At 45.2% G+C, this 17,470-nt stretch overlaps 1 protein-coding gene across 1 annotated transcript in view; it reads right to left on the bottom strand.

Moving 5' to 3' along the window:
- Nucleotides 1-17,470, bottom strand: part of KCNQ3 (potassium voltage-gated channel subfamily Q member 3) — a 293,908-nt gene that overhangs the window by 19,962 nt on the left and 256,476 nt on the right. The window contains exon 9 of the mRNA XM_047728260.1: nt 13,881-13,907. Within this exon, the coding sequence (XP_047584216.1) occupies nt 13,881-13,907 (27 nt within the window). The remainder of the gene's footprint in view (nt 1-13,880; nt 13,908-17,470) is intronic.

The following is a 17,470-nucleotide window of genomic DNA, read 5'->3' as shown; positions in this document are numbered from 1 at the left end:
GAAGCCTTCAGGAAATGCTGGCTGTCACCATTATCTGGGTAAATAATCCTCTTCCCGCAGAAGCAGGAGAGGGCTAATGGCATGTGTATAAAGGATGGATAAAATTTCCTGAGCCACAGAGTAAGTGTGTGTTTTTTTTTTTAATGAACAGATAAGTTCTGGGGATTTATATGTTATTTTACAGTGCTTCCTAATGCCGGTCTCACACACTCACCATCCTCATTGAACTTGACCTCAGCAGGAGATAAGTGTATGCACAGCCTAATTCCAGATAAACTAAGCAAGGCAAAAGTAATGGCAGCTGCTCTGTCCTGACCAGTAATCTCAGCATAAACGTCGGAAAATTATGAAGTTAATGACAGGGCCCTCTTTGTTCTCTCTGTACTGGGATTTAGGATTTGCCTGTTTGGCATTTCAATGCTTCATTTGCAACCTTTAAGAGTCTGAACTGCTTCGGCTATGTTTACACAACAGGCCATGGTCTCAGAGGACGGTTTATGAGAAAGATTCCAAGGGTGTTAGAAACCCAGAGGCATCAGGCACAAGTCAGAAACCTCAGCTATGAATTAATTACTCCCAGCAATAACACCTAAGAGGCTTAAGGAATTCTTCCTCCAGCAAACGGGCGGTCAACTTACTTCTTAATTGTGTTGCTTGAAATCCATGAACCCAGAGGATAATCAGATGCCAGACAAAGTTCACCCCAGAAAACTCAAACCCATCTCTGCCCTCCTCTGTATGGATTTCTAGCACATTAATGAGGTTTTGTGCTTGGAGGGTTCTACAGGTCTTACAAGCAAAGCCTTCTGTGAAGCTGACATCAGATTTTCTTGGATAGCCAGGGCCCCTGATTTATCAAATGCAGACAAACACTTTTCAAGCATGAATTGTAAAACTGGAAATAGACTGGAGATGGAAAAGTAAAATCAAGAAAATTTTCCCTGGCAGAGACAGCCCTTGCCCTGGGCTCCTGCCTTGGGTCACTCCAGCCATGCTCAACTCTACACAGTTCCCTGGCACTCACGCTTCCATGTCATTGTGTATGTCATGACATGTACCCAGGAAAACCTTTATCCCCTTCTTTTATCTAAATGACTCTGACTTTACATCTGAAACTTGGTCCAAGCCTCAGCCCCAAGGCTCACTTCCCCTTGCAGTCCAATTACTTGTCTTTTCACCGTGCTTTCTGTAGACTTTTCACAACCATGCCATTTGGCCACCATAATGAAATCTTCGACTTACTAGTGACACTCTTGCATCAAAGCAATGGTTCTCAACAAGAGACAATTCTTCCCCCCACCCAACAGTGGACATCTGACAATGTCTGGAGTCACATTTTACTGACATAACTTGGCAGGTGTTCTTCGCCTCTGGTGGGTCAAAGCCAGGGATGCTGCTAGATGTGCTACAAACACACAGGGCAGCCCCTGACAACGAAGAATGATCCCACCTTGAATGCCCATGTTGTTGAGTCTGAGAAACTAAAAGGTAAGCTATTGTCTGCAAACCATACTTTGATCAATTATCTAGCATCTAACACAGCTCCTGCCATGTTGTAAGCACTGAAAGTATTATTTGGATGTTGAATGAATGAAGGAATACAATATGTGATCTTCTGTTAATAAAATGTATCCAACCTCAGCTGAGAGAGGGAGTGCTGTGTGGTGCAAAGAGTGAACTTGGAGCAAGAGACCTACGTTCAAACCTCTGCTTTGTAGTTAATATTTCAGCTTGGTTAAGCCATTAGCTCTTTCGAATTTAGTTTTTCCACCTGTAAAGTAGAGCTGATGTTATTTATTTATTCAACAAGAATGTGTTCTATACCTTGTAAATGCTAGGCTTTTGGTAATTTGCTGAGGATGTAGTGGTGACTGAAACAGATATGGTTTTTGGCCTCCAGTGAGCTTATAATGAGGTCAGGAAGATATATAAACAGATGCATAGATTGCTAGAAATCTGACCAAGAAACAAAGAAGTGCAGTCATGGAGTATAACAGGAGGTTGACTTTGATGGAGTGATAAGGAAAGGTCTCTTGAGTGGATGGGAAGACCAATTAAGTGGCCAGTCTCAGTAGTCTGGGATTAAAATGATGGTGGTTCAGATGGGAAAGCTAAGACCTGAAGGGTGAAAGGATGCCAGACTTCAAAGAGAAGGCGCAAGCACTCTTTGGGCGGAAAAATCACATTCCTGTGCAAGGGCCGTGAACACTGGGCTTGTGTGACAGATGGGGCACATGGCCAGAACATTATGAATGAGGGGTAGAGTGGCACAAGGTGGGGTCAGAGGCCAGATCAGCAGGGATTCTAGAAATAGGATTCAGAATTAAGAATAGAAAACAGAAATTTCTGTTTGATTTTAAGGGTACCTGGAGGCCACTAAGAGTTTTTTTGTTTTGTTTTGTTTTTAATCATTTTTTTAATTTATTTTCAGCATAACAGTATTGTTTTTGTACCACACCCAGTGCTCCATGCAATCCGTGCCCTCTCTAATACCCACCACCTGGCTCCCCCAACCTCCCACCCCCACCTCTTCAAACGCTTCAGATTGTTTTTCAGAGTCCATAGTCTGTCATTGTTCACCTCCCCTTCCAATTTCCCCCAACTCCCTTCTCCTAACTCCCCATGTCCTCCATGCTATTTGTTATGTTCCACAAATACGTGAAACCATATGATAATTGACTCTCTCTGCTTGACTTATTTCACTCAGCATAATCTCTTCCAGTCCCGTCCATGTTGCTACAAAAGTTGGGTATTCATCCTTTCTGATGGAGGCATAATACTCCATACTACTGGGTATTTACCCCAAAGATACAGATGTAGTGAAAAGAAGGGCCATCTGTACCCCAATGTTTATAGCAGCAATGGCCACGGTTGCCAAATTGTGGAAAGAACCAAGATGCCCTTCAACGGACGAATGGATAAGGAAGATGTGGTCCATATACACTAAGAGTTTTAATAAGGGGAGAGTATTCCAACTAGCACTTAAGAAAGAACACCCATGTTCAAAGCAGCGTTATTCACAATGCCAAAAGGTGGAAACAACCCAAAAGTCTGTCAGGTAGTGAATGGATAAATAAAACATGGTATATCCACATTGTGAAATATCACTCAGCCTTAAAAAGGAAGGAAATTCAGACCCATGCTGCAATTCATCTTGAAAACATTATGTAAAATCAAATAAGCCAGTAACAAAATGACAAATAGTATATAATTCCGCTTCTATGAGGTATCTGGGGTAGTCGAGTTCATAGAGACGGAAAGTAGAATGGTGCTTGCCAGGGGCTGTGGGAGCAGAAAACGAGGAGTTGTTTCTCATGGGTACAGAGTTTCCAGGTGTTTCATAAGACCAAGACATTCTGGAGACTGGTTGCACATCAATGTGAATATATACTTGAACTTGAACATACTCATGAGTATATAGTAACACTACATACTTAAAAGTGGTTAAGCTGATAATTTTTCTGTTATACATATGTAACCACAATCAAACATTAAAAAAAAAAAATAAAAAAGAACACAGTGGCTGCTTGGTCATGGGTTGGATGGGAATGAGGACCAAAAAAGACCAGTGAGAAGTCACTGAAGTTTTCCAGAGAAGACATGCTGGTGGTTTGAACCAGGGTGGTCACGGTGAAAGCAGACTAGAACTTTGACTTGTATTTGGAGTAGAACCACAGTAGTCTTTCCTGATGGACTCCATGTGGGTCATGAGGGAAAGAGATGGATAAGGAGACACTGTTAGGTTTCTAACTACACAAATGGGTGGATGGTAATGCCATTGTTTCAGTTGAGCAAGATGGGAACAAAAAAAAGGGGAAGAAGGATTTGGAAAAGAAACCAAAATTTGAGCTTGGCAGCCCCTTTCCGTGACACATAAGGAACCACATACATACACACTTCATACGAGACTGTCATGTGAGGCAGATTTTACTAAATTGTGAGAATTTGCCTCACAGCTCAAATAACTTAAAATTGAATATTAGATAAAACCTCTAAAATAGAAATTGATTTTGCTTTGTATTTGCATAAGGAAACTAGAAAGAAAGATTCCCTAGAAATAAAAAAAAAAATGATGTGTGCAGTGTGGGAATGTGGAAAAGTGTTCATGGGATACAAGCTGGACCACATTTCAATATATGGCTCTACATTATTTTGATTTATAAACCATGCAAATGGGGCTATTTTCCAGAAAACTAAAATTAAAAGATGAAATTAAATTAAAAAGTGATTTAGCCACTCTCCACCAGGAATTGCTCAGTGGTTTAGCCATCCTGCTGGATTCTGACACCCCTGTACACTCCCGTGGCTCCTTATAAAACACTCCCTCTAGGTTGAGTCCTACCTTGCTCCAGTCCCCACTCAATTAAACTCTTTTGTCCCTAATTTCAAATTCAGCTCTACCCCCCTTTTTTCCACATTAAAAACTCATAAAAGCATTCATTAAGGCATAAAGAGAGACCTAGGAGTGGAACTTTTAAAAGTAATTCCTGCCCCACCCTTCCATCCCAGATATGGAATAAGATGGTGGTAGTGGGGAGTGGTTCTCAACAAGGCTGGGAAACTATGAAGTTGGAAGGGAGAAAACCCAGCAGATGAGTGAAAGAATGTCAAAGGCAAACTGCTCTTAGTGAACAACTTCCCTTGGGACCAACTTGACTATATTCTCTACCTTCCTCATGCCACCTTTGTTGGGCATGTGTGTCCAGGAAAAGCTAATAAAACTTAAATTAAAAAACAAAGAAAAACAAAAGTTCAGCTTGGGATGTGTTAGGAAGGAAGATTGAGAGGCGTCCCATCAAGTAAACACTTGTGGATCTTTTCTTTCTTATCTGTAGTTATAATCCCTACAATGGCTTCTGGGACACAGGAGGGTCTTCACAAATAATCACTGAATAAGAGGATGGATGGATGGATGGATGGATGGATGGATGGATGGATGTGTGAGGGATGGATGGATGGATGGATGGATGGATGGATGGGTGAGGGAGGGAGGGATGGATGGATGGATGGATGGATGGGTGAGGGAGGGATGGATGGATGGATGGATGGATGGATGGATGGATGGATGAGGGATGGATGGATGGATGGGCGGATGGATGGATGGATGAGGGATGGGGATGGTGGACACACCAAGAGTACAGTTAAGAGAAGAGTCTTTTGGAGAAGAGGTCAATCCGTCTTGAGTTATTTGTTGTGAGAGCCCCACAGGTACAGACTGAGTGACCAGCACAGAACTGTCAATCCTACCTGTAGGGGTTAAAGCCTTAAGTTTGTCCCTACTCTCCTTTATCCTTTCATCCTTCCATCTTTCCAGATGGAAAGGGTGGGGCCTTAAACAAGACCTGCAGCCCTCTTTTAGATGCTTCCTTTAGTGCCACAGTCTGCCCCAGGAAAGACTGAGAAGGCAAAGAGATAAAGAAAGCAAACAAGAAAAACCCAAAAAACAAAACACCTGTCAACCTGTCACCATCCAAGTGCCAAACCTTTGAGGGTTTGGTGTCCTATTTTTTAGTCTCTGAGAAAAGGCTATGAATGCAAATTGCTATCTCAACTCTGTTTCTTTTTAATCAAATGGGAAATCTTAACTGGGGATTAGATGACAATGAAGATACAGAAGATACAGCAGGTGTCAGGGGCCAGAACTTGACAGACCCTTAATGAACGGCATCAATGCTGAGGAAGACAGTGATGATTTCTCTAGGCTCTCACATTGTTCACAGTGGAGCTGGCAGAACCAAGTAACTCATATCCTTTGTTTCTGGGTACAAAATAAATTTCTCTGTCCAGAAATGAAGACAAATTTATTTAGGCATTTTGTGCATTTTCCTTGGGACACCTGCATGCTGTTCTTCCTTATTCACTGGCACTCCTAGTGATTTCTCAGATAGGAAAGATGGCCGGTGGAAAGATCAGGCCTAGGCACACAGTGTTTGTTCGTTTGAAGGCTGGAAGCATGAAGAAGGAAGGAACAAAATTAGGGTCTAACTCCCTCCTTAGCCCAGTGGGAAGCTACTCAGTCCTTGGCAGACTAAAGCAAAGTGCCTCTGTAGATCTTTTCCCAATGTCCTGCTACAGGCAGAACTCAGAGTTCCCTTCTTTCCTTGTTCTCTCTACCCCTGTGCTGGTAACATTCCCATACCAGCACCCTCCACACCCCACTGTTCTTTCATTAATGCATCTGTCTCTTTGCCAGATTATGAGGTCCAGTTTTCTGGGAATCTCCAGGGTGTGACACAAAGCAGGGCTTTTAAAGAAAGGAAGGAAGGAAAAAAGGTAGGAGGGTGAGAAGGAGGAGAAAAGTATTGCAAAGCTAGAATTCAGAGCTATGGTGATGTGACTCCTAAGCCAGACCTGCGCTATGTAGAAAAGACTGGGGACTAGGCTTTTGTAGAAAAGCCTAGAAATGCAGATGCCAATCAGGATAATAATAGTGATCATGATAAAGGCAAACCCTGTGTAGTACTTGTCATGGGTAAGTCTCTATTCTAAGCATCTAATTCTTACAACAGCCCCAGGAGGTAGGTACTCTCACCATAACTGTTATATTTATGGGGAAACTGAGGCACAGAGGTTTGGCAATGTGTCCAACAGCATGCAGTCAAAATTCTTAAAAGTGACCCATAACTCTTAGTGCCTAAGGCAGCAATGTAACATGGGCCCAATCTGCTGTCATGGCCACAAACTCATAGCACAGAGGTCCTGAAGTGGCTTAGCCCTTCCCCAGTATGACTTCTGCCTTCTAGCAATGAGGCAGCCTATCCCAGGTAAGTGGTGGTTTCAAAGGGACTGTCTGGGTTGAGGAAAGATGGGGGCAGATAAACAGATGAGGAAGCAGGACTGTGACTGGGCAGGATTGGCTCCTGGGCTCAGAAACAGCTTCATGACCTAGAAATAACCCTGATGTGTTAATCTGGTTCTCTTTCCTCTGGACAGGTTTGCAAAGTTAGCTGAGCCAATAGCTTACTTGAAATTCCTCTGAGCCATTGAACCTGGGAATCTCTGAGTATGATTCTGGGACATTTGTACCTGGTGCTCAGAGGACATGCAGACTCACACACTAATGTGAGCGAGGAGTAATACACTTTTCTCTGTTGCTCTCCTAGAAGAATTATTTTCTCCATGTATCCAAATTTCATGTATGAAGAACATACCAATTGGCCAGCACTAATCCCTAGTGAGAATTTACTATGTATCGGGCCATAGGTATCATTCCAACCAGCCTAGAGGGTTGTTCCTATTGTTATCCCCACTTCACAGATGAGGACATGAGGACAGGAAAGGCTGCTTGAATTGCCCAAGAACACTCAGCTAGTAAGTAGGGCAGCCACGCATTGAGGTCTAATGGTCTCTTTCTGGAGTTTGTTCTGAGCTCCTGTTGCTATGACTACCTCCTAATTCCACCACCTGGTTATTTTTAGTCCCTGGTTAAAGAGGAGACAGAATCACAGTTCTGGAGGGAGCCAGGTAGACCTAGGAGCCAATCCTATTTGCGTGATTTGGGCTGAGTTCTTTCACCTTGCTGAGCCCCTGGGCCTTCATCTGTGTAGGAGACATTGAAACGGAACTCTCATAAATGTCCCTCTCAAAATCATGTATCCTGGATGTGCTCAGTGTCCCTATATGCAAACCAATCATGCTTGCCTTTGGCAGATGTGGAAGGCTGAAATGTTTCCCAAAAGATATGCTCAAGGCCTGACCTGATAAGGGTAAGTGTGACCTTAGTTGGAAATAGAACCTTTGTGGATGTAATCAAGTTGAGACCTGCTCATACTGGAGTAGGGTGAGCTCTTAATCCAATCACTGCTGTCCTTATAAGAGAAAGGAGAGGGAGGCTTGGGTACAGAGACACAGAAGCACAAAGAGGGAAGAAGACCATGTGTAAATGGAGGGAGATTGAACAGAGAGATGGGTCCACAGGGCCAAGGAATGCCAAGGATTACCAGCAACCACCAGAAGCCAGGAGGAGGCAAGGAAGGGTTCTTCCCTATAGCCATTAGAGGGATATGGCTCTGATAACAGCATGGTTTCAGAATCCAGCCTCCAGAACAGTGAGAGAATAAACTTCTGTTGATTTGCGTCACCCAGTTAGTTGGTGGTAATTTGTTATGGCAGCCCTGAGGAAACTAAGGCAGCACACAATGAGGGCATAGTGGGTACAGGATGGAACCACACCAGAGAGCTGCGACATGGTTTGGTGTGCTAAGGAATGTTGTGTCATGAGTCGATGGGAGACTATATGAATGGTAGGAAGGACAATCTTTATATTTTTGCAAAGTCATGAAAATGGAATTTCCATACTCTTAGAAGAATTAAGAAGAAACCTCTAGCCCTCTACTGGCTTCTCCCCATGGGAGGAGGTGGATTATCTTGACCCATCTTCTTGATTGAGTAAGCTTCCATATCAAAGGTCAGTTCTGTCTTCAAGGACACGCATGGACTCTCTCTGGCTCTCAGTGCCCCATGGGGTCAGACAATCCCCAGACAAGCCCCAGGTATCTGGCTGGGAGTGCCCGCTCTGTGGGCTGGTCTTAAGGCCAAAGTTAGTGGCAAGTGTTAGAATACTCGCTGTTCCTCCCAGAGCCAGTCTTGCCCCACGAAGCAAATGTGGCCTATATTTTGATCTGTTTCTGACTTCAATTTCTCAGTTAACTCATAATTCAGAGGGAAAGGGGTGCTATAAATAGGCACTCCCCACATTCCAAAAGGAAAATTGAGACTGAGCCCTCAGGACATGTTGGGGATCAATCACCCTGAAGTTAAACGAAATTGGTCCAAATCTTACCCCTACATCCCAGCTACTCTGCAGGCTGGACCTGTGTTGCAGGGTCCGCTTGGCAAGGCAGAACATTAATAGCTATGGAATTGTGTCCAAGACTCTTATTTTGCTCTGGGCAACAATTTTCTCATCAGTAAAATTGGGGGATTAGATTAGCCTCTAAATTCCTGTGCACTTTTAACAGGCATTGATTCCAAGGCACAGAAGGAGATTTACTGCCAACATCATCCGTCACCCTGTGAGATCAATTTCAGGTGGCCAGTGTCACAGGGAGAAGGTAAAGTGTGAATTATAGTGTCTGACCAGATGCTCCTTCACTTCGTAGGAGACCCTGGCTCTGTGCTTTTCTCTGCCTCCACAGCCTCCTCTCATGTTAAGGACTCCAGCTACAGGGAGCCCAGGAGCTGCATAAGAAAACCAAACAAGCAAAAGGGGACACCCGTGGTGACTGACTGCAAACACCTAACTGTCTTTGAGAACTATGACGACCAGCACGGTGGCTGGACCCACACACCATGGCCCTAACCCAACCAGATCAATTTTCATTCTTGCCACTGCCTACCTGCAGGATCCTGAAAAATCACTTATCTCTTTGAACGTCAGGTTTTTTTTTGTCTGTTAAACAGGGATTCAAAGTAGTATCTTCCCCTTTAGGGTGGCTATGATGGCTAGATGTATACAGAATTATACCTGGCAAACAGGAAACATTCTTTATAAGTTATTGTTATTATACTTAAATTCCTTGACCCAAAAGAACTACTTTTGACTACTAAAGGGGAGAGCTCTGAAAACGGGAGGACATAACAATGAGACAGGAAATAAAGAGGCCTAGGATAAATATCTTCCCTCTCCAAAGATATATACAGAGCAGAAGAGTCCTGAATGCCGTTGCTAAGATGGAATTGTTTGAAAATACAAAGTAAACAATATGGCTCAAACAAGCCGTTATTGTCAACACAGTTACCTGTTTTGAAAATGCACAAAACACTATTTTCTTCCAAACAAATGCCTCTCATTATTGGCCCCGCTTCATGTCTACTGAAAAATTGTGAATGAGGTTTAAAATGATGTCTCTACCATAAATTATCAGTCTTTTCTGGTATAATACATGGATTAAATGAGCCTCAGTATGGTTTACTGTTGATGTTCTTTAATGCACATTATTTGTAGTTATTTGAAAAACTTCAGGTGGGATTTATACTGTCATAGGCAGCTATCATTTTTGCCTGCATTATGTTTCTATCCTCTGTTTTCTGGGGGGAAAAGACCCTATTCAAATGGGGAACTGATTCCTCCAACTTCAACCAAGAAGTTCTAATGGGGGCTGTCCCTCCTGGCATCTGGAACCCACACTGCTCACTCTAACAGGTGGACAGAGGCCCCAGAGTTTGTCTAGTCGTAGCCTCTTACTCTCTGAACCATACACATTGTCCAAGGCATGAATATGTGACCAAAACTGGGCCAATCTAAGTGTTTCTTTGGGGTTTCCCAAACAGGTATTGGGTGAAGGACAGATAGAGAAGGATGAAAAAAGTATGTGATCACAGAGCTGTTTGTCTCCACACCTTCATCAGCCTGTAGAAAGTCAGTGAGAAAATGTAACAAGAAAGGAGAAGTGGAAACAAGAAAGGAAAGAGAAATACCAGAAGAATCCCATTCCTTGTTTCTCGGGGATCTCACCCTCTCTGATGGGTGGCTATGTGAGCCATTACATCTGTCTCTTAGTCCAAGGTAGTTTAAGTTGGGTTTATGACACTTGTAGAATAAGACTTTTTCTGTCTGTCCGTCCATCCGTCCATCCATCCATCCACCCCCATGCCCACCCGCTTTGTTAGTAAGTTAATACTACTGAAAGTTAACCAAGTGTTAGGCTATGTTCCAGGCATTGTTTTAGGTGCTGGAGATAACAACACAGCCCCTTGGAGGCATTCTACCTAGTATGGAAGACAGACAAGAAATAAACATACAGTAGATATTCATCAGTGCTAACAATGAAAATGGAGTAGGATCAAGGGCATAGAGACTGATGGCGCACAGGCACAGGGTTAAAGAGGGTCTCTCTTGGGAGGTGAGTTAAGCAGAGTTCTGAATGATGTGAAGGAATGAGCTGTATGAAGACGGGATCTAAGATTTCCTGGCTGAGAGAGCACAAGTGCCAAGTTCCTGGGTCTTCAGACTAACCGAGCTCACTCTCTACCCCTGAGGACAAGCAGGGCATGGTAATCACCTGAGCCAGAGTGGGACTCAACCTGATATGATCCAGTCCAGCCAGACGGACCCGAACTTGAAATCCCCACCTTGGCTACTTCTGTGCTTGGCGAAGGTGTAAGTTAACTAAATACTTGAGCTCAATGTCACGCAAGTAAAATGATGGTAGAGAACCTCCTTCATTAAGTCATTCGTTTGTTCATTCAGCAAATAAATTTTGGGGGGAACACCCTATACTTCAGACACAGTGTTAGCTCATGGTCTAGAGAGGAAGAGAGAATTTAAATTTTGACTGTACACAGAACAAAGGTTTTACTAGGGGAGTGATGAGACCTACCTCAGGGTACCATGAGGGGTAAGAAGGGATGAGGGTGTGTTTATGACAGCTGCCTCGTTTTTTATGCAAATTAATTAAGACGACCTAGGAAAGTATTCAGATCCTAGTAAGCACACAACAGAAGCTGGTTCTCTTCCTTCTGACTAGCCCCAGAATCATAGATCCCAAGAAGCATAAAATGATCAAAGCCAACTTCTCAGCCATTGTCGGATGTCAGCAGAGCTCAAGTTCCCCAAACAGTCAAAGTAGCCCTGATCTTGCGACTAGAGAAGCTCATCTCTCTGTTGACCCTTGGAGGGGTGTGGGGCCAAGCAACAGATTTATAAGCAATGATGGGCTGGAGCTCTTTCCAATAAGCTGATGAAATTCCTTTTTCCTACCCCCACAGAGAACCGAGATACATTAAGTTACAGAGAACAGAATACTTTCCTCAGTCCGACATGAACAGAGGTGTGGACCACCTATGCCTAGAGGGGGCAGTGAGATGAACTCCAATCTGATTCTGGCTATTTAGAGAAAATAATAACTAAGACCAAAACACCAGTTACCTGGCAGCCTGTTGAAGAAGTTAATACAAAGGCTGGAAAACATCCATCTGCAAGGATTCACTTAATGCACATGAACACTGCTCATCATTCTCTCGCCTTGTTCTCTGTCCTCCTGGATAAAGGAACTGATGACACCTGGGTTGATGGCTCCCCCAGAACATTCGCCAGGTCTCATGCCCCGTCTCCCAGTTTTGCAGCTAAAATCACACCTGGCATCTCACCTGCCAATCCATCAGCCAACCTCTTTGCTGAACAAACCCAAAATACTGCACCAGAGCCTGGAAAGGGAGATCGCATGGCTTACGTAACAGACCTTGTTCTTCTTCCTGGTGGTGGGGCGGGGTGGGGAGGGATGAGCCAGCAAAAGGCTGGCAACTCTGAGAAATCATGAAATGTGCTTTCCCTCTGCACCCATGACAGAGCAGAGAGTTCTCGAGAGGAGCATGAAGAACATGCTGAGATTCCAGACAGCTCCTTTCTGATAACTGGAGAGCATCTCAACAAACCCTCAGAATGCATCTCCCCAGGCTCCAATTAAGCCAGGAGTGCATGATCTGATGTACATGTGGTATTTTGCACATACATTCCAATTTGGCTGAATTTTGCTCATGTCTTCGTAGAAAAGGCTCTCAGGTCTATGGGGTAATTCACTTATAATGTCAACACCTTTATGATTCAAAACTCTGTTGGTCCCGAGAGAAAGAGAGGACAAAGTACCCCTTTGGGAGTCCTGTGACTTAGACTGTGTAATACTGGGGCTCACAGGCTCTGGATTTGGGGTGAACCTGCCCTCTTTAACGACAGCATCTCAGCCTCAACAGGTGTATCTAGGGGATGCTATCTGAGGTATCTTCCTGCTCTGCCTCTGCGAGCTGGTTCTCTGATGACAAATGTCCCCTGACATTGTCATTGTCAGTAGTTTGGCCCCCCTCTACAATCCCCAAATGCCCCTACAATCCAAAAGGGGTCCAGGCAAGAAACACTCCATCCGTTTGAGGACACACACAAGGGAAGCAGGAAGTCTGAACTGAGCGTCTGTGTGCGAGTTAACTGGTGTGTCTGTAAATGTTTCTTCCAAGAGGGATTCCAGATGGGATAGGGCATCATGGGACCCATGCAAGAAGCTGTGACCTAGCTTCCCAAAGGTCACTGTCTTTAAGTGGTTCCTTTATAATGTGGCCTAGGGTCCCGCCAGCCCCGGCACTCCCATTCCATCAGCTCTGGAAAGCAGCAGTTGAGCCCAGTGTCCAGGAGACAGAGGACAAGGTCTCACAAGTAGGTTCTCAAAGTAAGAGATTAAAGTACATCTACATTTATAGTTATAAATCTATAAATAAACTGATGTGGGTGAGAGATGGCATTTCTTTACAATCTTGAGCAGGGGCCAGAGTGTCCCTGATGTGGTGATATCTTATGGAGAGGGAGAGAGAAGGGAGGGACACAGACGTGCCCAGAATCCAGAAGCCCACCCTGTCCTTGCAGCAGCCCGGTCGGCTGGGGTTTCCTGGGGATCATGAATGATCCTCATGATTCACTTTTTGAGGAGGCATCTGTGAACCCGAGAAGCAAAGGAAGCAATATATAATGGAAACAATGTGGTCTTCAAATTCAGACCTGAGTTGGAATATTGGTCTTGTCACTCGGTAGCTGTGTGACACAAGGGGGATAACTCAAGACGCTCTGAGCTCAGTGTCAATCCAGAAGTGAGGGTACTAAGGATGGTCTTACAATGTGGTTTTGAGGACCAAGTGAGACAACATATGTAAGAACTCCAGGCACAGAATTCCTGGTGGTCCTTCTCGCCGAGTGGCTGTAGCTATGATCACAACTGAGTTGTCCTTGAGTAAATTAACATGAAAATGGCAGAAGAATACAGTAGTCAGCAACAGCAATGAGCCCTAAACTTGAGCTCAAGACCACTATGCTGCCCAGGGTCCATACACCATACTGAACTGGCTCCTCTGTCCCAACATCATGGTGGGAAGAAGGGAATTCATGATCAGAAACGTACCTGGCTGCTGCTTCCAGCTGGTCTTTCCTAAGAGGGGATGAGAAAGAAAAATATAGAGAAGGTATAAATTGCATGAACAGCTTCACTTCTCCCCACAATCGGCCCCGAAGCGTCCCTTGAGGAAGGCGAAGGCACACAGTGGTGATCTTAGGTGAGATGGTGAGTCTGCAGGGGAACCAGTGAATGAGCTGACTTTCTCCAGCCAGACCCCAGGTCCCACCACAAAGACCTGGCCCTAAGCTCGCAGGGTTCCTCCCACCCATTCATTCATTTACTCACCCAGAGAATGGTTGCCAAGCACCTGCTCTGGCCCAGGCCTCATGTGGGGCTCAAGGGATTTGTTTAGCAGTGGGGACAGACCAGAAAAAACCAGGAATTGCATCACTTAGCACCACACCCCACATAACTCTGTCACCATGTCATCATCATCGACATCATCCCCATCTCCGCTAATATTTACTGAGCAATAATTATTAGGCAGATATTATTTTCGGTTCTTTTTTTTTTTTTAAAGATTTTATTTATTTATTTGACAGAGAGAAATCACAAGCAGGCAGAGAGGCAGGCAGAGAGAGAGGAGGAAACAGGCTCCCCGATGAGCAGAAAGCCCGATGCGGGGCTTGAACCCAGGACTTGGGATCATGACCTGAGCCGAAGGCAGCGGCTTAACCCACTGAGCCACCCAGGCGCCCCTATTTTCGGCTCTTTTGATGGATTAACTCACTTAACCCTCATAACAACTCTATGAGGGAAGGAGTAGTATCATTCCCATTTTCATGATGACAAAACTGAGGCAGAGAGGTAAAGACATTGCTCAAGTTCTCACAGTTAGGAAGTAGCAGAGTCAGGATTTGAACCCAGGTGATCTGGCTCCAGAGCCCACCCTCCTAACCACGAGTGGTATGCACACATTCCAGACACCGAGCCTTTGCCCAGGCTCTGCTTGGAACAGTGTTGTTCATCCTTCAAGTCCCAGCTGAAGGGGCCCCTCCTGAAATTTCTTTTTTTTTTTTTTTAGAAGATTTTATTTATTTATTTGACAGAGAGAGAGAGATTGCAAGCAGGCAGAGCAGCAGGCAGGGGTGGGGGGAAGCAGGTTCCCCGCTGAGCAGAGAGCCTGATGCGGGCTCGATCCCAGGACCCTGAGATCATGACCTGAGCCGAAGGCAGAGGCTTAACCCACTGAGCTACCCAGGCATCCCCCTCCTGAAATTTCTTATCCATATTCCCAGGGTCTAGGCTGAGCTAAGCTCTTCACACATGTGACTGAATTCTGATCCCACCATTATACAATCACATGATAGTCTATGAGCTGCTTGGAGCAGAACCTCTGTTGTTTTCAGCTCTGAAATCTGAGCATCCCATACCCTGGCACATGGGAAATGCACGATAGATGCTACATGAATAAGTGGCTTATCCCTGGGATCAGGGAGCAAATGGGGAAGAAATGGGGAGCAAATAAGAGGCATCATGGTAGAGAAGCAGAGGGACCAGCCAAGGGTCTCCAGCTCATGGGTCAGCTCCCTCTCTAATCCCAGGTGGCCTTGGATGGGTCACACATCCTCTGGACCCATCCCTCTACCTGAAGCATGTGTATAGAAAACGCTCTGCCTTTCTAGAATTCTCTGGGTGTCTGACTCTGGAAGTAGGGAGAGCACTGAAGGGGAAAGGTAGGGGTTGGGCAGAGGGCAGGACCCATACAGGGCACCATGGGGAGAAGTGTTAAGGAGATAGAGCCCACCCTCCATTTCCTTTCTTACTCTCCAAGACAAGGATTCCATGCTTTCTCTATTATCACACTTCCCACCTCTCCTCTCCCTCTCAGGCTATGACCTTGATTCATTTCTCACAGAGAGAGAGCTGCCTTGTGTCCCCCCACCGAGTCAGCAACCTCGAACACTTGGCCCTGCCCACTCTGCTTCCCTTCTGTTCACACGGATGCAGGGTCCATGACCCTGACATCAATCCTCCACTCGTGCTTCAGAACCCATCCTTCTGCCCTGCTCTCTCCTCCAGTCCCTCCCCTCTGCACTCTATTCACATCCATCCGTCTCCACTAGACTCTTTCAGTCAAGGCAAGAGCCCTGTCCCCACATTTCACTCCAGCTGGCAACTGCACTTGCTGTCTCCATGTGCTCATTTCCACGTCACTCTCTGGTCCTTGCAAGCTGGTTTCTATGCCCATCGCTCCACTGAGATTGCTCCAGGCAAAGCTCCAACAAACTCCAAGGGATAAACATCCAGTAGGCACTTCCCTGTCTGTATCTCCATCAACGTTGTCACAAGATCAGCAGAGCTGACCCCTTTCTGTTCGTTGTTATGTCCCCAGTGCCAAACACAGTGCCTTGCACATAAGAGAGGTTCAGTAAACACTTGATGAATGAATGGGATAAATAAATAAAAGATTTTAACGACATTCCAGACAGAGTGTTTTAGCCCTGTTGTTACTCACTGACTGTGGTTTCCCATGACTATATTTGGGTGCTTAGTGTCTTTCTTTCTTGTTAGAACACCAATACTTCCTTCCTTCCTTCCAGTCCTCAGCCAGTCATAACTCCCTGACATCCCTCCTCCTTGCTTATTCACTCACCGTATCACCCTTCTCAAGTTTCTACCTTGGTCTACACCCTGGCTTGCTCTCACCCTGAAGGCTGCAGGCCTTTGCTAGCTGATCTCCCTACCTAGAATCTTGAACCTTTCCCATCCATCTCCAAACCCTTCCTGTTATCGTCCTGAAACACGGATCCTATTATGTCACACTCCGGCTTGGGATCAAGGTCAGATTCCTTCATTTGCCACCTGTTATTGGTGGATGGGATGCCCTGAGTAAGAAGCAGCACCTGCCACTAGCAGCTCTGCAGGAGTGAGATGGGAGAGGTAAGCTCGAGCTCTCAGGGCTCTGTCGTCCATGGTCAGGTTGTGGATTTTATTCTCTCTGTCTCAGTCATCTCCTCGAAGGTTTAGTGCAGGGAAACGAGCCAGTGGAACCCAGATTTCTTGACTCTCCTTAAATCTGTGTCACAATCTGGTGATAGGGGTGAAGGGACTGGGTGTAGGTCCCATGATAAGTAAGTGGGAGCGTGGGCTGGGGATGCAGGGGCCACTTGGCTAGTGTTGGATTCATGAAATCAAAGGGGTGTGGAAGAAACATGCTTCAAAGCCGGGCCCAACTCCAGGTGTGAGGCTGAGTGTCCCTCTACTCTTCCTCCCAACCCAAGAGGTAGGGCGGTTCCTCATTTCATCCACACACTGTAAATCCCAGCTCAGGATTGCAGGATCTAAAACCTAGAGAGGGGGTGCCTGGGTGACTCAGTTGGTTAAGCATCTGCCTTTGGCTCAGGTCATGATCTCAAGGTCGGATTGAGTCCCAAGAGAGGCACTCTGCTCAGCGGGGAGCCTGCTTCTCCCTCTCCCTCTGCCCCTGCTCCTACATGCTCTCTCTCTCTCTCTCAAATAAATAAATAAAATCTAAAAACAAACAGAATGTATTGCATGGAGCATTGGGTGTTACACACAAACAAGGAATCGTGGACCACTACATCAAAAACTAACAACATACTGTATGGTGACTAACATAACAAAATAAAATA

The sequence above is a fragment of the Lutra lutra genome, chromosome 4, assembly GCF_902655055.1.
Source record: "Lutra lutra chromosome 4, mLutLut1.2, whole genome shotgun sequence".
NCBI classification, from domain to species: domain Eukaryota; kingdom Metazoa; phylum Chordata; class Mammalia; order Carnivora; family Mustelidae; genus Lutra; species Lutra lutra.
This window is presented reverse-complemented; position numbering and strand designations above follow the sequence as displayed.